Source organism: Choloepus didactylus, chromosome 15, assembly GCF_015220235.1.
Source record: "Choloepus didactylus isolate mChoDid1 chromosome 15, mChoDid1.pri, whole genome shotgun sequence".
NCBI classification, from domain to species: Eukaryota; Metazoa; Chordata; class Mammalia; order Pilosa; family Megalonychidae; genus Choloepus; species Choloepus didactylus.
This window is the reverse complement of record NC_051321.1, coordinates 42,331,867-42,357,567: the sequence shown is the minus strand read 5'-3', so window position 1 is coordinate 42,357,567 and position 25,701 is coordinate 42,331,867. Positions and strand designations below refer to the sequence as shown.

Genomic DNA, 25,701 nt, shown 5'->3' with positions numbered 1-25,701 from the left:
ACAAAAAACAGATAAATGGGTCCTCACCAAAATTAAAATCTTTTGTGCATCAGGACTTTATCATGAAAGTAAAACAACCTACACAATGGGCAAAAATATTTGGAAACCACATATCTGATAAAGGATTAATACCCAGAATATATAGAGAAACCCTTCCACTTAACAACAAAAAGATAACCAATCAAATTTTTAAATGAGCAAAAATCTTGAATAGACATCTCTTCAAAAAAGATATACAGGTTGTCAGAAACCACATGAAAAGATGAGCAATATCATTAGCCATTAGGGAAATGCAAATCAAAACCACAAAGAGATACCATTTCACACTCATTAGAATGACTGTTGTTAACAACAACAACAACAAAAAAAAACAGAAAATTACAATTGTGAGAGAGGATGTGGAGAAACAGGAACACTCATTGTTGGTGGCAATGTAAAATAGTGCAGCTGCTGTGGAAGACAGTTTGAAGCTCCTCAGAAAGTTAAGTACAGAATTACCATATGACCTGCTACTAGGTATATACCCAAAAGAAAAGAGAGCAGAAACGCAAATAGATATTTGTACACCAATGTTCATAGCAGCATTATTCGCAACTGCCAAAAAATGGAAACAACCCAAGTGTCCATCAACCAATGAATGGATAACCAAAATATGGTATATACATATAATGGAATAGTATTCAGCTGTGAAAAGGAATGAAGTTCTGATACATTCAACAACGTGGATGAACCTTAAAGACATCATGTTGAGTGAAATCAGCCAGACACAAAGGGACAAGTACTACATGATCTCAATGATATGAAATAATTAGAATAAGCAAACCTATAGAGTCAGAATCTAGAATATATGTTATCAGGGGACAAGGTGGGGATAGGAAATGAGAAATTAAGACTTAAAACATACAGGGTTCCTGTTTGGAATGATGGAAATGTTTTAGTGCTGGATGGTAGTGATGGTAGCACAACACTGTGAATTCAATTAACAGCACTGAAATATATATACATAGATATATGCATATGATTAAAAGGGGAAATGTTAGATTGTATATATGGTAAAAGAACAAAAATTTTTTAAAAAATCCATGGAACTACACTACACAGTGAACTCTAAGTTAAACCATAGGCTTTAATTAATAGTACAATTACAAAAATGTGCTATCATCAACTGTAATAAATGTTCCACAACGATACAGGGTATTGGTGGTGGGGTGGTTTACGAGAATCCTGTATTTTACACATAATTGCTCTGTAAACCCACAACTTCTCTAATAATCTGGGGTAGGGGCGGTAATAAACTCCGAGGAATTTACAGCTCTTATAAAAAGGGATCCAAGGGCATCTGGCCAGAACAGCCATACCCACAGTAAGATGAGTCCATTGTGAAGGTAAGCTGGGGTCCCCAAACAAACCATTTTTAGGAAAAAGCTGAGGCTCTAGAAATTATTTCATTAAAATTTCTAGCTTGGGACCCCTTGGAAAGCCTTAGCATATCTTAAAGCAACTACAGCAGCATTTCTCACACTACATTTAATATCCAGTATTCTAAGAACAACAATCACTATACTTAAAAAGTTTGGGATATGGTCAGCTGAGAAAACTCATACAAGCTCTTAGGATTTCTCAAAGCCTTAAAAAGGATAAGCTACATTGTGGATATTGTTTGCAGCACCTTCCAGAGAACACTTTTATTTCACAAATACGTGAAAATTAAATAAAATACTCTTAATAAACAATCTGTCAAAGAAAAAATCACAAGGGAAATTAGAAAATCCTTTGAGAGGAATGAAAATGAAAATGCAACATATCAAAACTTATGAGTTGCAGCTAAAATGCTTAGATGGAAATTTATAGCTGTAAACACTTACACTGAGAAAGAAAATTATCTCAAATCAATAACCTAACCTTCCACATATGAGAAAGAAGCCAGAAATAAAAGGCTGCATATTGTATGATTCTAATTGTATGAAATGTCCAGAACAGGAAATCCATGGAGACAGAAAGAGATTAGAGGTCCCAGGGGCTGACATAAGGGGAGAATGGGGAGGAACTGCTAATGGGTAAGGGGTTTCTTTTGGGGGTGATGAAACATTCTGGAATTAGATACTGGAAATGGTTACGCATTTGTGAACATGCTAAAAAAAATATTGAAGTATATACTTTAAAAGGGTGAATTTTTTGGCATGTGAATTATATCTCAATAAAGCTATTATAAAAAAGAAAATCAACTGTTCAGGCAAAAATAAGAATATGTAGTGTTGAGTAAATATATGGAGAACTAAATTACTCAGAAGTAAACTGGCAGACAACAAAAGCACAAAGGCAAGAAAGGAGAAGCAGAAGTATGCTATTACAAGGCTTTTATATATATATGAAGTGGTATATCATTTGAACATTAAAAAAATATAAGTGCCTTAGACTCAATAGATATTTCATAAATAGTTGTTACATGAAGACTTATAACTCTCTGAACTTGCAGTCAGCCCAATTAAAAAGGAAGCCTAAAATGCATTTATGTATATTTATATATATACACACACATATACATACACACATGTATGTGTGCACACAAAACACACTCACGCATATATACATACATAACCAAAAGATACTTACCAAAACAGAATAAATATGTAAACACCGGTAAACAGGGGAAAAATCAACAAGATCCTGAACAGTTAAGACCTGAAAAATAAAACCATTTTCTTTTAAACTATAGGTCAAACTATTAGTCCTTTACTGAGTAATACAAACTTAAAGACAGACAAGGAAATTCATGGACTTCATGTTATAACATTTATTCAATCCTCTCACAGAAAGCACCCAATATAAATAAAATGTTTTTTGAATTTTGTTGTGTCACTTTTCAGTAGTTAATTCTTGATATGTTTACCATCATTGTTCATTGTTTCAGATCATAAAGTAACAGAAGGGAAGAGAATGTATATATTTAACATGCTTGGTAGATTCCCAGAAAACTGGTATGAATAACCAGATACCCTTTGTGGCATCTGGTAAAGATGGTGGATTTATGATTTGGCTATAGACAAAGTCTCTTTTTTAGGCAGCAAATTCATATAATTTACCATTATTTCACTGAATTGAAGGCACCATCACTATGATTTTATGGACCACTAAAGAAAGAAAGAAAAAAAAATGCTACAAACTGAAATTGTGACACCATCAGTTTTAAGAAATTTCCCAAATTCTGAGATATTACGTGAAAAAAATGCACCTTTGAAATGAAATATAATAGTATAAATTTCTCAAACTAGAGAATATATGTGCTCAAAGGAACACATTTCTATTCCTATGTATCCCCAGCATGCATTTAAATTATTTTTATTATAATGTTACTGAGATACGAACAAACATCAACACTATGTATAACTTCCTTGTGTATTTATGTCTTATACAATACCAAACAAACTTTTAAAAAGCTAACAAAACTACAAAACCGACAATATTAATTTAATGTTGTTATATTAACAACATAGCCAGTGGTCCTGGTTACCACTGCTCTTCTGAATTTGGCATTCTATATACAGAGTTTCCTGTGATAAGTCAATTTCCCACCACGTATCTCTATTTGAGCAACTACTGAAAAATCTTTGAACAAGAGCATCATGTTGTCAATCATCGTTTAACACAAACACTTCATTTAGGTATTGTGCTGGTTTGGATGTATTGTGTCTCCCAAAACGCCATTAACTTTGATGCAGTCTTGTGTGGGCAGGAAACTTATTGGTGTTGATTGGGTTGGAGACTTTTGACTGGATGTTTCTGTGGAAACGTGATCACTCAACTGTGGGCGATATCTTTCACTGGATAATTTCTGGAAGTGTGGCCCCATCCATTCAGCATGGGCCTTGATTAGTTTACTGAAGCACTATATAAGCTCAGACAGAAGAAAGCGAGCTTGCTACAGCCAAGAGGGACATTTTGAAAAACAAACGGAAGCTGAGAGAGTAGCTGCAGATGAGAGACAGTTTGAAGACAGCCTTTGGAAGCAGACTCTTGCTCCGAAGAAGCTAAGAGAGGACAAACGCCCCAAGAGCAACCAAGAGTGACATTTTGAAGAGGAGCTGTGGCCTAGAGAAGAATGTCCTGGGAGAAAGCCATTCTGAAAGCAGAACTTGGAGCAGACACCAGCCACGTGCCTTTCCAGCTAACAGAGGTTTTCCAGACACCACTGGCCATCCTCCAGTGAAGGTACTCAATTGTCGATGTGTTACCTTGGACACTTTATGGCCTTAAGACTGTAACTGTGCAACCAAATAAACACCCTTTATAAAAGCCAATCCATTTCTGGTATTTTGCATCCCGGCAGCATTAGCAAACTAGAACAGGTATTAAATCCTTTTTTGTAATTTTAGAATGAACTAATTATTTTAGATTTTCACAATAAAAACATAACTTTAAAATTGTCTTAAAGAATTCGCAGATCATCAAGACTATATTAGATCTCTCCAAAGGAGATATACAAATGGCCAAAACCACACGAAAAAATGTTCAACATCATTAGCTATCAGGGAAATGCAAATCCGTCACAATAAGATACCATTTCACACCCATTAGAATGGCTGCTATTATAAAAATGGAAAATTACAAGTGTTGGAGAGGATGCAGAGAAATAGGAACACTCATTCATTGCTGATGGCAATGTAAAATGGTGCAGCCACTTTGGAAGATAATTTGGCAGTTCATCCAAAAGCTAAGTATAGAACTACCATATGACCCAACAATCCCACTACTAGTTATACAATCAAAAGAACTGAAAGGAGGGACTCAAACAGATATTTGCACACCAATGTTCACAGCAGCATTATTCACAATTGCCCAAGATGGAGCAACCCAAGTGTCCATCAACTGATAGACGGGTAAACAAAGTGTGGTATATACCTTCAGTGGAATATTATTCAGCCATAAAAAGGAATGAAGTCCTGATACATGTGACAACATATTTGAACCTTTAAGACATCATGTTCAGTGAAATAAGCCAGACACAATAGGATATATATTGTATGATCTCACTGTTCTCAAACAATTAGAAAAAGCAAACACACAGAGTCAGAATCCAGGGAACAGGTTGCTAGGGGACGGGGTGGGGACAGGAAATGAGAAGTCAAGACTTAAAATATACAGGGTTACTATTTGGAATGATGGAAATATTTTGTTAACGGATGGGGGTAAGGGTAGCACAACCTTGCAAATGCAATTAACAGCACTGAAATATATATATGACTATGACTAAAAGAGGAAATATTAGATTGTATATTTGGTAACTGAATAAAATTTTTTAAAAAATTCACAAACAGTAAACCCTAAATTAAACCATGGGCTTTAGTTAATAGTACAATTATAAGAATGTGCCATCATGAATTGTAACAAATGTTCCACACCAATGCAAAGTGTTTGTCATGGGTGGTACATGGAAATCCTATATTTTATACATAATTGTTCACTTAAAAAAACAACTTAAAAAAAAAGAATATATTAAAGTACTCAAATTTGCAAAATAATGATTTAGTGGGCCACTACAAGATATAACTAGTTGACAAAAATAATATGGAGATTACATGGAAATAGAATATGTAAACGGAAAATTAACAGATACGCAGAAAAGGGATCAAATTAGATGTAATAGGAGGATCTGAGTTATAAGCAGTTAAGGAAAGTGGGCCAAGACAGCATATCTCTATCAAATCCAGATATGGGACTCTGCATTTAAATTAAAAGTTGAATCTGATTCACATGCAGGATGCAAATGGTATGCTGGTTTGAGGGAGTTAAAATTGAGGCTAGTATGAATAGAAAGAAAAGTTTGAAAGTAAGGAGTCTTATGACAGAAAAGAAATAAAGCAGAGCCTAGCATGAGTCTTTAACAGTAGAGACAAGGAAAATGATAGAGATGAAATGTAGCAGTAGTAGAATGTATCTGAGAGATAAAGAATAAGGAAACAACTAAGTCACTCTAAGAGTATGGGTTTGGGGTAAGGCATGATTGTAATGCTTCTAGCAGTTAAAGTTATATAAAACAGGCTAAGAAAAATTGAGGTAACAAGACTGATAGTCTGGTTTCACCATCCTGAATTCAGAACAGAAAAGTTGATTTCAGAAACATTTATTTAAATTCAAGGAACCTATCAAGACACACTAACTAATTCACATTTGAAAGACATTAAACCATCCAAGGTCATTCACTTGTCTGTATTCAGTACTATACCAAACATTCACCACGTGTGTGTGTGTGTGTGTGCACGCATGTGTGTGTTGTGTGTGTGTAGTCTCATCTAAAAATATGTGGTAAAAATTTATACACTGAAACTGAGTGGTTCCCCCAATCACAGAGAAAGCCATGGGCACATATTCATATAGCTCCTTTTATCAATCAACTAAAAGTTCTTACTTTGTCTCAAGTAGGTCCATAAAATCTTATTGACAGGGCAAATCTTCTAATGCGAATAATCGAGTTCCCTATAATATTAACTCCGTTCAAAGGGATTTCAAAAGAAAAGATGAAGATAGGCTCAACAGAAGATTTTGTGGAGAGAATAAAATAAGCAATGAACTACAGAATGAATTTGGATATAGAGATGAAAGAAATTAAATACTTAAGGACAATTTCATGGTTTGCAGACTTATTAGGACTTTGTTAAGAAATAAAAAAACTTAACTTCAATCATTTTAGAATTCATTTTTATTATCTCAGCACCAATTGCAGAAAAAAAAGGTAAGCTATCCATAATTAGTCTAAATGGCAAGGTCAAGCCATCACAAAATTAAAATTTTGCCACAGATAATTCAAATATGATAAATGAGTGATGACTACAAAAATTCATTAGATTTACACTTTTACTGCAACTATCTAGGGCTTACAAATATAATCTACAATATGTCCTGTTTGTCACATTATATAGTCTAATATTTCAGATGACTTCATTGCCCTAACAGCTCATTACAAACTACTTTACATAAATTCCACTTACATATGGGAAGACTGAACATCATATAGATGTACAGTATGGCCCCAAAGAAAAAAATTACCCCATAATAAAATAAGAAAGAAATCCCATCACCTCTTCTTCATTCTCATCCTCTTCCTCAAGTGCATGCTTCAATACAATTTCATTCCTTTCTGCTGGAATTCTACCACTATTTATGTACGTATTCTTCCCAAATTTTATGTTAGTTTGCTTCTGCAGAACACTGAAAGTTTTCTGCTGCTGTGCCTATTTTGGAAAAAGAAAAATTCATATTATTTCAAAATTTATCAAGGTCAAAATTTGTTCAAAAATTTGTTCATTATATTTTATCCTTTTAATGTTTTATAGGTGTAGGATCTGTAGTGAAGTTCCTTTTTAAAATTCATGATCTGTGTCTATTCTCATCTTTTCTGAACAGTGTTGCAGGGATTTATCAATATTTTTTGAAAAGACTAAGAATAAAATGTTTGGCTTTGTTGATTCTCTGGACTGTATTTTTTTTTAATTTAATTTTATTGAGATTGGTCACATACCATACAATTATCCAAAGATCCAAAGTGCACCATCAATTGCCCACGGTACCATCATATAGCTGTGCATCTATCACCACAATTAATTTTTTTTCCAATTTTTAGAACATTTCCATTACTCCAGAAACAAAATAAAGACAAAAAAAGAAAACTTAAATCCTCCGATACCCCTAACCACCCCTCCTCCATTACTGACTCATAGTATTGGTACAGTACATTTGTTACTGTTGATGAAAGAATGTTAAAATACTGTTAACTGTAGTACATAGTTTGCAATAGGTATATTTTTTCCCTATATACCCCTTTATTATTAGCTTCTAGTTATAGTGTCATACTTTTGTTCTAGTTCATGAAAGAGATTTCTAATATTTGTATAGTTAATCACATTGCCCACCACAGGATTCACTGTTTTATACATTCCCATCTTTTAACCTCCAACTTTCCTTCTGGTGACATATGTGACTTGAAGCTTCCCCTTGCCACCACATTCACACACCATTCAGAACTGTTAGTTATTCTCACAGTAATGTGCTACTGTCACCTCTGTCCACTTCCAAACACTTAGGTTCAACCTAGCTGAACATTCTGCTCATAATAAGAAACCATTCCCCATTCTTTAGCCTTGTTCTAGATCCTGTTAACTCATATTTCATGTCTATGTGTTTACATATTATAATTAGTTCATATCAGTGAGACCATGCAATAGTTATCCTTATGTGTCTAACTTATTTCACTCAATGTAGCGCCTTCAAGGTTTCTTCATCAGCCCTTTTTGGTTTTTTTTTAAGATGGTTTTGTTCATCCACCATACTTTCGGTATGAAACCTTGAAATATATGGAACCATGTACTTCCTGAGTCCATATATGCGTATGTTGGTTACAGGGACTGGTTCACAATTTGGTCATAAACCCAACTCCTTGAAATCTCACAAAACAAACTACAGCATCAAGTTGCAAGCTTATTTCATTTCCCACTGAAAATACCAAATTTTTTGAAGACTAAAAATGCAGAAGTTGTTAACTCATAATTGACTTGAACAGCAACAAAAATGAACATTTTTACTGACCAAGAAGTTAAGGAGCCTTATACTTTATCTTATACATTTTAATGATACTTCACTATCAGAACTTCATTACTAGATAGAAAAAAATAGAGGCTTACTCCCAGGATTTGAATTTTCTTATACCCTGAATATCAGTGGGACATTCCTTCTGTTTTTACGTGTTTCAGGTTGTAGCTACTCTGTTCAGTTAACATGTAGAAAGGGCACCCACTGCCTTTTTTGGGGTGAATTCTCTGTTAGGTATACAAGACTGCTAAGCAGATCTTCTCCAACCGTTATCAGACAATGCAATGTGCAGTAATCTGACTCTTCCCTCACCTAGACTTTGAACCTGACTACCCTACACAGGCTTGTACTTAGAAAAAAATCACTGTTCCTACTCCTCCATTGCCATCATAAACCTACACACTGAGAAAAATAGAATCATCTTTCTCCCTCTGTGCCCAAATTAACTTTGTCAATGATTTCATGTATTCAGAATATAAAATCATTTAGAGTATTGCTTCTGAATTGTGTTATTAACAAAACTAATTTTTTACATGATATCAACAGATACTCCTTGAAAAAAAGTTGTATTCTCCATTGAGCTAGATAAATATTACATATTGTATCTCCTAGGAGATTTACAATTCATAAGTAAAAAAACCTGCTTAACTTCATTTAACCCAGGTCTCTAAAACTTATTTAACCATATAGTCCTCTGTTTTCCCCTAAAGAACACTAATAAAATGTATGCCAGGGAATATAGTGTAGAAAATGTTAGAAGATGAATATATATTTTAGAGATTTAATGCTAATTCAACATGTGATTTTACTCATAGTGGATTCATGTCTCACAATAGAATTTAAAAAATCTACACATGCAAGGCTGTCTTCTACTTTTAAAATTTTCCATAAAGAATCTAAAACTGAGCTTTAAACTTGGTAAATAATAATAATAATAACTCATTGTACCACTCATGTTAGGCACAATGCTAGATCCCAGGAAGGCAGAAGTAAATAGGACATAATCATTCCCTCAAAGAACTTACAGTCTAGTTGCACAAATAAGCCATTGTAACACAGTATGACAAGCACAACAATAGAAATATATGCACTGAGGAAAAAGTAAGCATCTCTCCTCACTGGTCTCTAGAACACTGGGTATCTGTGTGACACCTGAAACTCAGAGCTAGAACTCAGCAGATATGAATGTCAGTATTAGAACATATAGCAACTGTTAAAAAAGCTGAAAAAGAGTCCAGACTTCAACTAGAGATATGAATGAAGCAGATGTGGTTAGGACTAGGGCAAATCAGACCAAAGTGTAAAGGACAATACTGACTGCGCTTTAAAACCTCAATGTGAGACCAAGGGAAGAGATGGTTAGTTGGTGCAAGAGCTATATTTCCTAAACAATTCAACTCGTACAATTTGTTCAAATACCACAATTACATGGAACTTTCAAAAGGAAGTGAGACCTGGTAGGTTTGCATAGGTTAGTGTGAAATAGCGATACATCCCAAAGTAATTTGGGCAGAGAATAAAAATATATATGCAGGGCCCCCTGAGGAGCTGGGAGAAAATGCAGAGATGGTGGCCTTCCTCACTTGGATTGTTGCTTATATTTTCACAAACATTGAGGACTGACAGTTTGATGTGCCGAGCCCTCTATCACGGCACTTGCCCTTATGAAGCTTATTACTACAAAGGAGAGGCTAAACCTGCTTATAATTGTGCCTAAGAGTCTCCCCCTGAGTACCTCCTTGTTGCTCAGATGTGGCCCTCTCTCTCTATAGCTAAGCCAACTCAGGTGAACTTACTGCCTGCCCCTCTACGTGGGATCTGACTCCCAGGGGGGTAAATCTCCCTGGCAATGCAGGATATGACTTGCGGGGATGAATCTGGACCCGACATCGTGGGATTGAGAACATCTTCTGGACCAAAAGGGGGATGTGAAATGAAACAAAATAAAGTTTCAGTGGCTGAGAGATTTCAAATGGAGTCAAGAGGTCACTCGGGTGGGCATTCTTATGCACTATATATATAACCCTTTTTAGGTTTTAATGCATTGGAATAGCTAGAAGTAAATACCTGAAACTATCAAACGGCAACCCAGTAGCCTTGACTCTTGAAGACAATTGTATAGCAGTGTAGTTTACAAGGGGTGACAGTGTGATTGGGAAAGCCTTGTGGATCATACTCCCTTTATCCAGTGTATGGATGGATGAGTAGAAAAATGGGGACAAAAAACTAAATGAAAAATAGGGTGGGGGTGATGATTTGGGTGTTCTTTTCTATTTTTATTTTTTATTCTTAGTTTTACTTTTTCTGGTACAAAGAAAATGTTCAAAAATTGATTGGGGTGATGAATGCACAACTATATGATGGTACTGTGAACAACTGATCGCACACTTCGGATGATTGTATGGTATGTGAATATATCTCAATAAAATTAAATTTTAAAAAAAGAGAGAGAGAGAGCAATGTAGTACCTTAGCACTTGCCTCTGTGGCTGCCATTTTTTAATTCCATACTGGATCAGGTGCTGACAAAGGTTAATGTAACACCACATCCATGGGGGAAATTAATGAGAGTTCAGCCGGTCAGTAACTGATGAATTCAAGTTAGACTGACTTAACTAAAAGGTAACTACAGATGAAAAGAAAACCCTCATGATGTCCATTCTAAACAAGAACCAAGAAATATAAGAAAAGGTAGCACTAAACAAAATAAGCATTTATATATAAAAAAGTAAACTTTGAATATATTCTATTTTCTAGATTATTAAAGAACATTAAATTAAAATCTTCCTTTTTCATCTCACCTGTTTCATTGCCTTTTCACCTATTTTGTCAGAATGTTTACGAATGCTTTCCAAAAAGTCTTTGAGATCAGACATGGAGATTTCTTTAATATCTTCACGGAGTTTAGGAAGATTTTCTATCATTAGCTGACAAAACCGGTATTGACTAACTCGGGGAAAGTATACATTCTCTAATTGTTCCATGGTTTTTAGAGCAGAATAATACCTGTGGGAAGTTTAAAAAAAAATTAGTTTTACAAGTCCAAAGATTAATCAATATAACACTCACATCAAAAGGGATATAGTTACAGTTAAAATAAGTAAAAGTAACATTGATTTCTATTTACTAAGCACAAACTATAAACCTATGAACAAGTTGCAGGCTGAAAATTCATGGCTTACATTGACATACATAATTTCCTTATTTTACTTCATCTAAATTTAAAACATCATGAGTATTATCATCATCATCACAAAACCTTAAATTTTTATATATAAATTTATGTATAATAATTTTATGTATAATAAATTCCTGAGTTGCAAATATTTGGTTCTATTTTATATGTCACTTCATAATATCTGTCCCATTCACACACCATTACCAACAAAAAGATGCACAATGCATACTTAATATAGTAAAGATTTATTTTAAATAACTTTTTAAAAATGTCTACCCTATTATTTAAGACAATTATAAACATTATTAAGTGTCACAAAAACCAGGTGAAAGACCACTGGTTTAAATTCCTACTATTTTTAAGGCACTGTGTGATATACTGCATATGCAATAATTAGTAAAGTATAGCCTATGCCCTATAGAAATTCACATATGCTTTCATTTTCATAATTTAATTTTCTTGAGATTTCTATGAGGTATAATTCTATGGCAGATATTACTATTAACACTCTGTAGATGAGAAAACCGGCACACAAAGGAGCCTATAATTTGGCCAAAATACCATAATTAATTAGTACCAGTACCAGACTTTCTGAAATTGTCACTTTCCTAGAATAATATTCACCACCACAAATCCATGTGAGAGTAGGTGGAAGACTTTTAAAAAATTAATCAAATAGTATTCTATATCCTCATAATGAATTGGATATTAAAAATAGGAAATCTAGTGAAGGAAAAAAAGCATACATAAATAAGTCAAAAAAACCAGTAAGTTCAAAAGATACTTATTGGTTTTCTAGCCTATATTCTCAATGAGAGTATATTTTGCAAATTGTTGCCCCAGAATACTACCACTAATTTAAAAATCAGACCATCTAAATTTTATCTTGGTTATTTAAAAATCATTACAATTATTATAACATAAACGAATAAAATATACACCTGGTCATTATCAACATACTTCAGAGATGATACAGGTGGAAGAAATGTAATTACAGTGATTTTGATAATATCTATGATGTTATACACTTAGATGAAGTGAAATAATGAGATATATTTTCTGTGTAACTCATAACATTTTAGATGCAACAGATCAATCGTCAAAGTGCACTACAGGCATACCCTGTTTTATTGCATTTTGCTTTATTGTGCCTCAGATATTGTGATTTTTTTTTTTTTTTTTACAAATTGAAGGTTTGTAGCAACCCTGGATAGAGCAAGTCTATCAGGGCCATTTTTCCAATGCCATGTGCTCACTTCATGTCTCTGTGTCACTTCTTGGTAATTCTCACAATATTTTTAACTTTTTCAATATTATAGCTGTTATGGTGATCTGTAATCTGTGATCATTAATGTTACTATTGTAATTATTTTGGGCCACCAAGAACCACACCCATATAAGACAGGGAACCGTATCGATAAATGTTGTGTGTTCTCACTGCTCCACAATCGGATGTTCCCCCATCTCTTTCCCTCTCCATGGGCCTCCCTATTCCCTGAGACACAACAATACTGAAAGTAGGTCAATTAATAATCTTACAGTGCTGATAGCAGAAGTAGGACGAAAGCTAGGCCTTTTGTGCCAAACAGTTAGCCAAGCTGTGAACGCTGAGGAAAAGTTCTTGAAAGAAATTAAATGTGCCACTCCAGTGAGCACAGGAATAAAAATTAAAAAAAAAAAAAAAAAAAAAAAGTGAAACAGCCTTACTTCTTGTATGGAGAAAAGGTTAGTGGTCTGGATAGAAGATCAAACCAGCCACAACATCCTTTAAGCCAAAGCCTGACCCAGAGCAAAGCCCTAACTCTTCAATTCTATGAAGGCTGAGAGGGTAAAGAAGCTGAGGAAGAAAAGTTTGAAGCTACCAGAGGGTTCATGGGGCTTAAGGAAAAAAGCCACCTCCATAAAATCAAAGTGTAAGGTGAAGCAGCAAGTGCTGAAGTAGAAGCTGCAGCAAGTAATCTAGAAGTACTAGCTAAGATAATTGATGAAGGTGTCTATACTGAACACAGACTTTCAATGTAGACCAAACAGCCTTATATTGGAAGAAGATGCCACCTAGGACTTTGATAGGTAGAGAGAAGTCACTGTGGGCCTTGAAAGCTTTGAAGGACAGACTGACTCTCATTAGGGACCAATGCAGCTAGTGACTTTCAGTTCAAGCCAATGCTCATTTACCATTCTGAAAATCCTAGAGCCCTGAAAAACTATGCTAAATCTACTCTGCCTGTGTTCTATAAATGGAACAACAAAGCCTGGATGACAGAACATCTATTTACAGCATGGTTTACTGAATATTTTAAACCCACCACTGAAACCTACTGCTCAGAAAAAAAGATTTCTTTCAAAATATTACTGCTCATTGACAATGTAGCCAGGCACTCAAGAGCTCTGATGGAGATGTACAATGAAATTCACATTGTTTTCATGGCTGCTAACGCAACATCCATTCTACAGATCATGGATCAAGGAATCATTTCAACTTTCAAATCTTATTATTTAAGAAATACATTTCATAAGGCTATAGCTGCCACAGACAGTGATTCCTCTGATGGATGTGGGCAAATTCAATTGGAAACCTTTTGGAAAGGAGTCACCATTCTAGATACCATTAAGAACACTTGTGATTCAATGGAGAAGGTCAAAATATCAACATTAACAGGAGTTTGGAAGAAGTTGATTCCAACCCTCATGGATAACCTTGAGGGGTACAAGACTTCAGTGGAGGAAGTAACTGCAGATGTGGTGGAAACAGCAAGGGAACTAGAATTAGATGTGGAGCCTGAAGACATGCAAGGGAATGGAGTCCTAAATATCTAGTGAGATGGGAGACTGAATATTTGCATCTACTTATACTCCCTCTTGAAACACAAAACAACAGTGAAAGGATTTTTTAAAAGTATAAACCAACATAGACAGTGAGAAAGAGAAGAGAGAACAATAAACTTTAGAAGCTGGAAAGCCAATGTTGACAAAGCACTCAGCAGACTTAAAAATACTGAATCACAAGCCAACAGCTGGGAGAGCCAAGAATCACCTAATTTATTCTGTAGAATCCCAAAAAAAGCTTAGGACTCAACTGGAACACAACTACTTCTCGAAATGGGAGTGAAGAGGTACTTAAAAAGGAATACTGGTTGAAAATCTGTTTAACAAGCAGTCAGACCCCAGATTCTCAACCCCACTCCAGTAACTGGAGCAACGGTCTTCCCCCCATGTTGCCAAAAGGCTAAATAAACTTAAACAGATAACTTCTGAGCAGGGACACCAGATTCTTGGCTCTCCCAGCTGTTGGCTTTTTTTTTTTTTTTTTCATTTTTATTGAGATTGTTCAGATACCATACAATTATCCAAAGATCCAAAGTGTACAATCACTTGCCCCTGGGTACCCTCATACAGCTGTGCATCCATCACCACACTTAATTTTTGTTCAATTTTTAGAAACTTTTCATTACTCCAGACAAGAAATAAAGTGAAAGATGAAAAAAGAAAAAAAGAAAAGGAAACTCTAAACCTCCCCTATCCCTAACCAACCCCCTCAATTGTTGACTCCTAGTATTGATATAGTACGTTTGTTACTGTTTATGAAAAAATGCTGAAATACTACTAACTGTAGTATATAGTTTGTAATAGGTATATAGTTCTTCCCTATATGCCCCTCTATTATTAACTTCTAATTGTATTGTCATACATTTGTTCTGGTTCATGAAGTGATTTCTAGTATTTGTACAGTTGATCATGGACATTGCCCACCACAGGATTCAGTTTTATACATTCCCATCTTTTGACCTCCAACTTTCCTTCTGGTGACATATATGACTCTGAGCTTCCCCTTTCCACCTCATTCACACACCATTCGGCGCTGTTAGTTATTCTCACATCTTGCTACCAACACCCCTGTTCATTTCCAAACATTTAAGTTCATCCTAATTGAACATTCTGATCATACTAAGCAAGAGCATCTACATTTCTTCCACAAGGCAGGAGGGAGAGTTAAAGAAGGTAGAGAGGCAAAAGAAAGAGGAAACAAACAAAAAAAAAATGACAGCTAGGAAGCAGCAAAAGGAAAAATAACCTTAAATCAAAGTAGAATAAAGAATCAGACAATACCACCAATGTCAAGTGTCTAACATGCCTCCCCTATTCCCCCCTCTTATCTGCATTCACCTTGGTATATCACCTTTGTTACATTAAAGGAAGCATAGTACAATCATTCTATTAGTTACAGTCTCTAGAGTTTATGCTGATTGCATCCCTCCCCCAATGCCTCCCCATTTTTAACACCTTGCAAGGTTGACATTTGCTTGTTCTCCCTCGTAAAAGAACATATTTGTACATTTTATCACAATTGTTGAATACTCTAGATTTCACCAAGTTACACAGTCCCAGTCTTTATCTTTCCTCCTTTCTTGTGGTGTCTCACATGCTCCCCATCTTTCTCTCCCAACCATATTCATAGTTACCTTTGTTCAGTGTACTTACATTGTTGTGCTACCATCTCCCAAAATTGTGTTCCAAACCACGCACTCCTGTCTTCTATCACCCTGTAGTGCTCCCTTTAGTATTTCCTGTAGGGCAGGTGTCTTGTTCACAAAGTCTCTCATTGTCTGTTTGTCAGAAAATATTTTGAGCTCTCCCTCACATTTGAAGGACAGCTTTGCTGGATACAGGATTCTTGGTTGGTAGTTTTTCTCTTTCAGTATCTTAAATACATCACACCACTTCCTTCTTGCCTCAATGGTTTCTGCTGAGAGATCCGCACATAGTCTTATTAAGCTTCCTTTGTATGTAATGGATCGCTTTTCTCTTGCTGCTTTCAGGATTCTCTCTTTGTCTTTGACATTTGATGATCTGATTAGTAAGTGTCTTGGCGTAGGCCTATTCAGATCTCTTCTGTTTGGAGTACGCTGCGCTTCTTGGATCTGTAATTTTATGTCTTTCTTAAGAGATGGGAAATTTTCATTGATTATTTCCTCTATTATTGCTTCTGCCCCCTTTCCCTTCTCTTCTCCTTCTGGGACACCAATGATACGTACATTATTGTACTTTGTTTCATCCTTGAGTTCCCAGAGACGTTGCTCATATTTTTTCATTCTTTTCTCCATCTGCTCCTTTGAGTGTAGGCTTTCAGGTGTTTTGTTCTCCAGTTCCTGGGTGTTTTCTTCTGCCTCTTGAGATCTGCTGTTGTATGTTTCCATTGTGTCTTTCATCTCTTGTGTTGTGCCTTTCATTTCCATAGATTCTACTAGTAGGTTTTTTGAACTTTTGATTTCTGCCGTATACATGTCCAGGGCTTCCTTTACAGCCTCTATCTCTTTTGCAATATCTTCTCTAAACTTTTTGAATTGATTTAGCATTAGTTGTTTAAATTCCTGTATCTCAGTTGAAGTGTACGTTTGTTCCTTTGACTGGGCCATAACTTTGTTTTTCTTAGTGTAGGTTGTAATTTTCTGCTGTCTAGGCATGGTTTCCTTGGTTATCCAAATCAGGTTTTCCCAGACCAGAACAGGCTCAGGTCCCAGAGGGAAGAAATATTCAGTATCTGGTTTCCCCACGGGTGTGTCTTAGAAAATTGCTCCACCCTTTGATGCCTCAGGTCACTGTGCTTTTCTGCCCAGCAGGTGACGCCTGTTAGCCTATAATTCTTGACTGGTGTGAGGTGGTATGGCCATGTTCCCCCAGGCTCTGGGGTCTGGTTCTGAATGGAAAGGGCCCCACCCCTTTCCTCCTAGAGAAGACAGACCCCCCAGGTGGAGGTCATTAGCATTTCAATGGTCTCTCTCTCTCTCTCTCTCTCTGCTTGTGCTGTCTCCGCCCTTCCCCGAGTCACAGCCCTGGAAACTTAAAATGACTGGGGCTTTCTCCACTGAGCCGAAAAAGAAACAGATAGTCCCCTTCAGACCCAGTCAAGGTGACCCTTCGGCTCTCCCAGGTCAGTCGTCACCCAAAGCCTCTGTCTGTTTTTTGGGGCTGCGTACCTGTAGTGAGCAGTTCACACTCGCTACTTAAAACCCCAGTTGGAGCTCAGCTGAGCCGTATTCGCTTGCTGGGAGAGAGCTTCTCTCTGGCACCATGTGGCTCCGCAGCTTGGGCTATGGGGGAGGGGGTCTCCCGACCTGGTTCCACAGGTTTTACTTACAGATTTTATGCTGTGTTCTCGGGCATTCCTCCCAATTCAGGTTGGTGTATGATGAGTCTCGTTTGTCCCCCCGCAGTTATTCTGGATTATTTACTAGTTGTTTCTGGTTTTTTGTAGTTGTTCCAGGGGGACTACTTAGCTTCCACTCCTCTCTATGCCGCCATCTTGCCCGAGTTCCCCAGCTGTTGACCTGTGATTCAGTATTCTTAAGTCTGCTGAGTTCTTTGTCAACATTGGCTTTCCGGCTTCTAAAAGGCTGAAGGCTATAGTAGTGTTCTGAAAAGAGGAGGACTAATTGAACTTATATATACTAGATGACTTCTTCCCTGACTCAGTTCCTTGAATGCTACAACTAGACCTTTATCCCAAGGCAGGAGACAGGAAAGTCTCTACTAATGAATCTGACCAGGCCCAGAAGAAAGACCTCAAGATACTAACATCAGAAGCTTCCCGACCAAACAGCCCAGCCAGGTAAACTCGACTGTGAAGCAACAAGTCCCACCACCCATGCACCCAGAGGTTCCAATCAGCTTTTCATGTCCACCACACTTAAGTATGAATAGTCAACCCAGGAATTACCAGACACCCGAGAAACACTTCTAACAAGAAAATTAGAGATAAAAACAAACTGGGGGTGGGGATGGGGGTGGAGAACTTAGAGGAAACAGACTATTCAAGAGGATATATACATACACACACAAACATATATATATATATATATATATATATATATATAAAATCTCAGAGAGGTAAGAAAAAATACTATAACAATGACTTTAGAACAGGCTATCTGGGAAAAAAAGAGAAACATTTACAAATCAAAAAAGAGCACTTAGAAATTAAAAATCAGATCACAGAAATGAAAACCTCAGCATAACCTTTGGAAAATAAAGCTGAAGAAACCTCCCAGAAAGCAGAGCAAGGAGACAAACTGATTAAAAAAATATGAAAGAAGAGATAAGAAAATTATAGGGTCAGTCTAGAAGACTGAATGAATACCAATGTCTGTTCTAAAGAGAATCAAGAAAATAGAAAAAAATTATTGAAGATTTCCTAGAGCTAAGGGACATGGATTTCTAGATTTAAAGAAAAATCCTTGGAATCGGTTGAGCACCTAGGCAGAGGATAACCAGTCTAAACTGGATGGCAGAGAGGTTTAGGAAGGTCTGAGAGAAATTTCTTCAGAAAGGTGAAACAGAAATAATGCTTGCTACATCTAAACTTATTGAAAGGAGAATTAAATAAGCAGAGGGGATTTTAAGGTTGAAATAATGATTTAAAAACAAAGAAAACTAAGAAAAATAAATAAACGCCAAGGAGTTTTAGTAATATAAATCTGAAACTATCTTGTGTGTATTATGAAATTTAAAAAATGAATAAAGATATTGTTGTTGTTAGGAACCAGGGTTTTTATTGCAGGAGAAGGAAGATTAAATATGGACTGGAGGACAGAGAGGAAGAATTGAATTGGAGGTATCAGATGTGTGAGTGTACATATATGTGTGTGTAAGCGTGTATGTGTGTGTAATAAGCCCACCTAGCTCCCATATTTTTGTTTACAAATACCATTAATAATTAAAAGGAACCAGGTAACTTGGAGAATGGCTGTTTCCAGGTCTGGGACAAGAAAAGTACAATGTGAACCTGGAATATCTCATTGTGTAATAAGGAAGAAAATACTCAAATGCTAATTAGGGCACAGGAGTTAGGCTTGAGGGGTTCCCTCTAGACAAATGTGAGACAATGAGCAACTGACCTTTAAATGCCAGTAATAAATGTTGTAGGAATAAAAATCAGAAAAAAAAAAGTTTTGTACCCCGATATGAATCACTGATTCAAGCAAGAATCCTAAAAACCTTCTAAAAACATTGGGTGAAAGGTTTTTGGGAAACAGGACTCAAAGTACCACCCCAGAGATTACTTATTAATTATCAAGAGAAAAATACACATTTTCAAAGGAAACATCTAGTAGCCATCCCTGTAACCAAATGATCAAACTTAGCATAACCTAGATACAAATGACAGAATATGCCTTCTGATGTAATACAATGAGAAATACACATCACTTATGTTGTACTCTTGTCAAAGTATTTAATCTAATCATGAGGAAACAATCAGACAAATCGAAAATGTCTTGGTCTATAAGAAAACTGACCCAGCTGCTCTTAAAGGAAAGCATGAGGACTGCTCCAGAATAAAAGAGAACAAAAAACTACATACCAACTAATGATTCAGGGAGGAAAAGAAGATATAAAGGACAATTGTGAGACAAATAGGGAGATTTGAATGTAAATATTAGACTATATTATTGAAAAAATAGTTAATGCCCCAAACCAAAAACTATGAAGTAATAATGAAAGTTAGTAATTTAAAGACAGAAATGTAAATACCAAAATAATAAGTTAAAAGAGGAAAAAGTTTTTGCCCCTAAGAAAGGGGAATGGTGAATGGAAAGGATGGAAAGAGATGTCTGGTTTTTTGCAACAAACACGCGGAACTATTTGGATTTTTAAAATATGAGGATTTGTAACAACTTTGACAGGAAAAACAAAAGAACACATTAATAACATACATAAAACAAAAGACTATCTTTCAAAATAGTTTCCATCATGTGTATTAAGAAGAAAAATCATTCTACTAATTAGCACCAACTGGTAAAACCTAATGAAATTTGATATGTAGGGCTATGAAGCAGGACATACACAAATCTTTGATTTAACTATAGATTTATATACAATGGGTTGTGATAATTAAGTAGTATTGCAGGATATCTCTACTAAGGAATCAGATAATAACGACGCTGACTCCTTTTCTCCATGCTGCTCTCATATACCACCTGATGTTTTCTGTTCTAATAGTGAAGAACCAGTTATTCCTTCTAATATAGAAGCATATTTAACTGACTTCTACCTACAAATACTCAAGTACAATTTTCAAATGATAAAAAGTCGAAAGGCCTTACTATAATAACTGGGACAGATGATTCATATCCTTCAAGTACTGTATTAGAAGATTATACTGAAGCAGAAGCTAAACAGTTTAAAAAGCTGTGAATATTTTCAAGAAAGCAAAAAGGCACTCTCTTTGATAGAGATAACATCAACCTTCTTAGATAGAGATAACAAGTAATCACCTGGTCCTCTGTGAAAACAAGATGGGGCTGCAGCTGTTAACTTTAATCACAGAGAAGTAGTAAGTAATGTAGCAAAGCTGAATATAGCTCTAATCAAATGTATGTTAATCACCATGATGTAATGGTTAAACTAACCATAAAATAAAATAAGAAAACTATATTAACAAGTTAGAGACAAGTAATAGTAATTTCTTTTCTAATTTTTAGACTTCATATAAGTAAAAGTATGTTATATTGCTCTTACAGAAGTCATAGCTTAATTAGTAGAAATAATAAATCAGTAGAGTTTTGCAGACATTCAAGGCTAAGTCTCTAACAACATTGTGGATATCCTCCTTTGATTATGAATCACTCGTGGATCAAGATGCTTCATTTACACTTATGGTTCAAATGTAAAAATAGAATAGGATTTGATTGAATGTATATCAAAAAAGCTATAAATTCTCTGTAACTCAGACAAGAGGGAGCTCTCTGATCTCATATGCAGCTGCAGCTGCAGGAGGGGGGGGGCTCCCAGGCTTGATAATGTATCAATTAATTTTTACACTGTAAACTTGTTCCTTTTACCTTAAGTGCTCCTTTAGTAAAAGTGTGTTAAAGTTGAATTCTTGTCTTGAGTGCTCTTTACTTTTAAACTATTGTCTGTCCTTATATTCTTAATTGAGTGGGAGATTACTTAATGGAGCCCAAACAAATGGAATCACGACCTAATAAGGCTCGGGACTTTTCTAACGGAGATCACAAGTTTGAGGTGTAGAGACAAACCCATGACAGTAGTTATTAATGAACAAAGAAGAAATCATTATTTTCCTATTCCAAATGTGTCTCGTTTATTGTGAGTTTTCTATTACTTTAAAATTTTTCCTCTTTAAAACACTTGAAATATCATGATATCTAATGTTCCTATGACAATCAGTAAACTACTTTAAACTACTCTTTTTCATTTCTCATGTATCCATTTGGAATGTGAACTGCACTGGCTCAGAGTCAAAATAAAGCTGTTCACACTTTGCTTTTTTGTGGACCCCCAACACATACTTAGCCCTTGATTATATGATATGTTAATATGTTGATAAGTTAATTAATATTTTCCATTGTTGTTCATATTAGTAATCTCTGACGTCACTTATAAAGGGCAAGAATCCACAAATAAATGGCTAAGAATTGCTTTTTTTGGATGATCCTGATGAGAAAATTGCATGAATAAAGATAGTGTAAGACAGAGAGCAAAATACCAAGATTCACTACAATTTATAGTAAGTTTATCTTATTAAAAACAATTAGGAAAGAAACCAACTCACCTTTTTGTACTCATCTGTTCCTTTAGCTTACTGTACATTTCCAGCACTGCATTAAAAATATATAATATATTTTAGCTTTCATGTAAAAATATTTTTGAGATGAAGAGTATATTATAAATTCATTAGTCTTCTCTACACTTTGATTTAGGCTGTTACTTTCAAAAATGTTATACTTGAAGTAAATGAAACCATATTTTCACTTCCACATATACAGAATGTTATAGCAGAAACCTGGAACACCTGCATATGCTGACATCAAAATTAAGACATTAACCTACTAGCAATTTTCCTATTCAGAAATTTACTAATACCTCTTCCCTGCACTAGAATTGGGAGTTTGGACAGTAGTTAGTTGAGAGAAAATGATGAGTGACAGTGAGATTGATTGATTTTGATTCAATACACTGAATAAAATAATAAAACTGTTATATATCAATATAAAATGTACACAAATCCACATAGAAAGAAAACCTCAAAAGCTTACAGCAGAGAGTAAATTATAATGAAAGACAGAACTAAACATGACAAAGCTTCTTTATTGATTTTATCCTTTCTATCAAAGAACCAGAAATGCAATTATTCAATAAAATTGTTATAAGCTTCAGCAAGATGACACACTGACATCAAAAATTATTTTAATGCAACCATACAGATTACCATTCATGCTTCATAAAATTTCAAATTATAAAGTGAGTAAATTATTATTGTTTTATCAAGCAGTTCAGGTTTTCCTAGATCAAAGAAATAGACAATAATTTTTCTGAGTTTTCCATAATCACATGTGCTACTCAGGGCTCTCCAGGTTTACAAAAGATATTTTCTATTTGTTTAAAAACTACAAAAACTGCAGTGGTGGCTACAATGAACTAGCCCCAACTCTGTGGTCTCACAAGACCCTATGCATATCTCTATCAGAGCCCCAATACTGTAATGCAGTATTCCTCACATTTTCCCATCAAAGCATTAGAGTGAACACAACCTGAGACAGAACCTAAACCCATGGCTACAAGTTAAACTTGCTTTGAAGTCCCCTGTTTTATCTCTATAATTCATGTAAATTTCACATCTATCGCATATTATATTCCATATTATCTTCACATAAAAATGCTTTCCTCAAAAACAATAAACTAATTCACCAAGAAAATGCACTATGTTTACCCTATGACTTTTATTTTTTATTTTTTTATTTTTTTTATTTTTTTACCCTATGACTTTTTAATACTGCTTTAGGCTCCTCCTAACCCAAGGAATAATTAGCCAATTGTACTGTAATTGATGGCTTAATTATCTTCATTCACACTAGACTGCAAGATCCTTCAGAGGTAGGACTACACTGCTTTCGACTTTATATTTCAAAATCTACCATAATGCCTGACACACACCAAAAAATGTTTTGAATGGATAATTGGATAGAGAAATGGATAAAGGAAAGGAGGTAGTCTGGACATGGCTATTAGGAACATAACATTCACATGAGCTCAGAGTTGCTGCCTAGCCCTGAAAGCAAAGACAGTAGCACTAACAAAAGCCCAATCTTTACTTCTCTTTATTTCTCTATTTCAAATAGTTCACTAGGGAATAAGCTGAATTCAGCTCTTTTTCATTCCATCACTAACCAATTTTTCAGGCTTACCAGACAGGGACAAAGTATTCAAATTTAGTGGCTGTCTTCGTGGCTATTACAATGTATCTGATGGTGGCAAAGAGTATCATTAAACATGACTATAAAGAAATGGGCTTCCTAACCCTGAAACCTATGAAGATAAGCAGATACTTTATTTACTCAAAGTAATGTGCAAATATCTCTAGTCAAACAGAGATTAAACTGAGTAGAATCTCAAGCGATTCTAAAACAAAGAAAAACTATTCTTGTAAGTCAGAAAACAGTAATGTAAATTTTTTTAGCCAATAAAATCTGCTGACAGTTTTAATGTATAATTTGTATGTTAAGCAAAATTTATATTGTATAAAAATTATACAAAACATCTCATTCTATTCCCCTAGATATGAAGGTTTAGGTTCCTTCCTTTAAAAATAAGGGGAAAATGGGTCACTGTAGTGGATTTAGCTTGCTATATTAAGAAAAAAATGGCATATACCTGCTTCCTTTTGTTTGAACAGGATGCATCCAACTTAAAGTATATTAAATCCAAGTAAAGAAAATACTGGTTAGTTTCTTCAGGATTTATTTGATGTCCCAGTAATATCTGAATCCTAATAGAGATCAAAAACTAAAAAGTCAGTCTTCCTAAAATACAGAGGGATAGGTAAGGAGGAAGAAGAGAAAACTAGCATTTTTTGACGTTTTCTTATCAGCAAAATGAGACTGCGAGGAAAGCAAAAACAACCTGCTTAAGCGACAAACGGAAAATAATGGTATTAAGACTTAAAAAATCAGACACAGGAGAGAAAATGTAATCACATGTGCCCATGGGAAAGTATTCTAAGGAAAAACAGAAAGGGGTAGGGGGTGAAGAATGGACAAAGGGACATCTAGGCAGAGAGGAAATGGAAAAGTAGAAGTTGTTCTAAGATATTGATGTGACAAATGAAATAGGGGCTTTATAATACAAGAAAGCCATGACGTTTCAGGGAAGAAAGCAGACAGGAATGATAATCATGGGCTTTGCTGTGAGGCAGTCACCAAATATCTGTAATTCCCATAAAAAAGCATGACTATATGCTATCATTAAATTATAATTTTACCAAGCCAAACATTATATTATAGATAAGTTTAACTCACCTGGTAGGCATAACTGCAATTTTTCTACTACAGTTGTAATATTCCTCTGCTGAATTCTACACCGAATAATATCTTCTGTTTGGAGTATCACCTTAGAAAAGAAGAATGCTCATATTCTAAATGAACAGTTAATAATATCCACATATTGAGTACAAACAAGTAATGTATCACTTTCTCACCTCTTTTCCAGCATCTTGAAACCTTCTGTTGGTATCAGTAACTTGAACCTTAAAAATAATTTCACCTTAGTTAGACAAATATGCATAAAACTGCCCTGATGTAACTGCTCACCCTTGTAATAAGATCATGCTTCAGGAGAAACTTAGAACAAAGAAATGCAAATTCAAATTAACTCTACAGCTTGAACTTGAACTTCTGATTGAAAAGGGCTTTTGTTAACATCAATTACTTATGACAGTTCTTTTTAACAGATTCTGTGGCAAACTTCTCAAATTTACTCAGGATTTTTGAACTTTACTTGCTTCTCTAAGTCTGTCAAACAATTCAAATCACTGACCCAATTGACCACTGGTCCCCCTTTTGATAACTTCAATGAGGTTTATGTGCCACTCGTTGTCTGTAGGAAATGGTGATTGCATTTTATGGTAATTAAACATGCATACTTTGC

General features: G+C 35.2%; 1 protein-coding gene across 7 annotated transcripts in view; it reads right to left on the bottom strand.

Moving 5' to 3' along the window:
* The window catches only part of EXOC6 (exocyst complex component 6), a 228,740-nt gene that overhangs the window by 134,717 nt on the left and 68,322 nt on the right, over positions 1 to 25,701 (bottom strand). For 5 of the 7 annotated variants that reach the window (XM_037804144.1, XM_037804148.1, XM_037804145.1 and 2 more), the window contains 6 exons: positions 25,253 to 25,300; positions 25,074 to 25,164; positions 22,331 to 22,376; positions 11,384 to 11,588; positions 7,077 to 7,229; positions 2,614 to 2,682 (listed from right to left, as the gene is read on the bottom strand). In XM_037804144.1, the coding sequence (XP_037660072.1) occupies positions 2,614 to 2,682; positions 7,077 to 7,229; positions 11,384 to 11,588; positions 22,331 to 22,376; positions 25,074 to 25,164; positions 25,253 to 25,300 (612 nt within the window). Of the gene's footprint in view, positions 1 to 2,613; positions 2,683 to 7,076; positions 7,230 to 11,383; positions 11,589 to 22,330; positions 22,377 to 24,429; positions 25,024 to 25,073; positions 25,165 to 25,252; positions 25,301 to 25,701 lie in introns of those variants that run through there. The other 2 variants (XM_037804147.1, XM_037804150.1) reach the window with 2 other exon arrangements.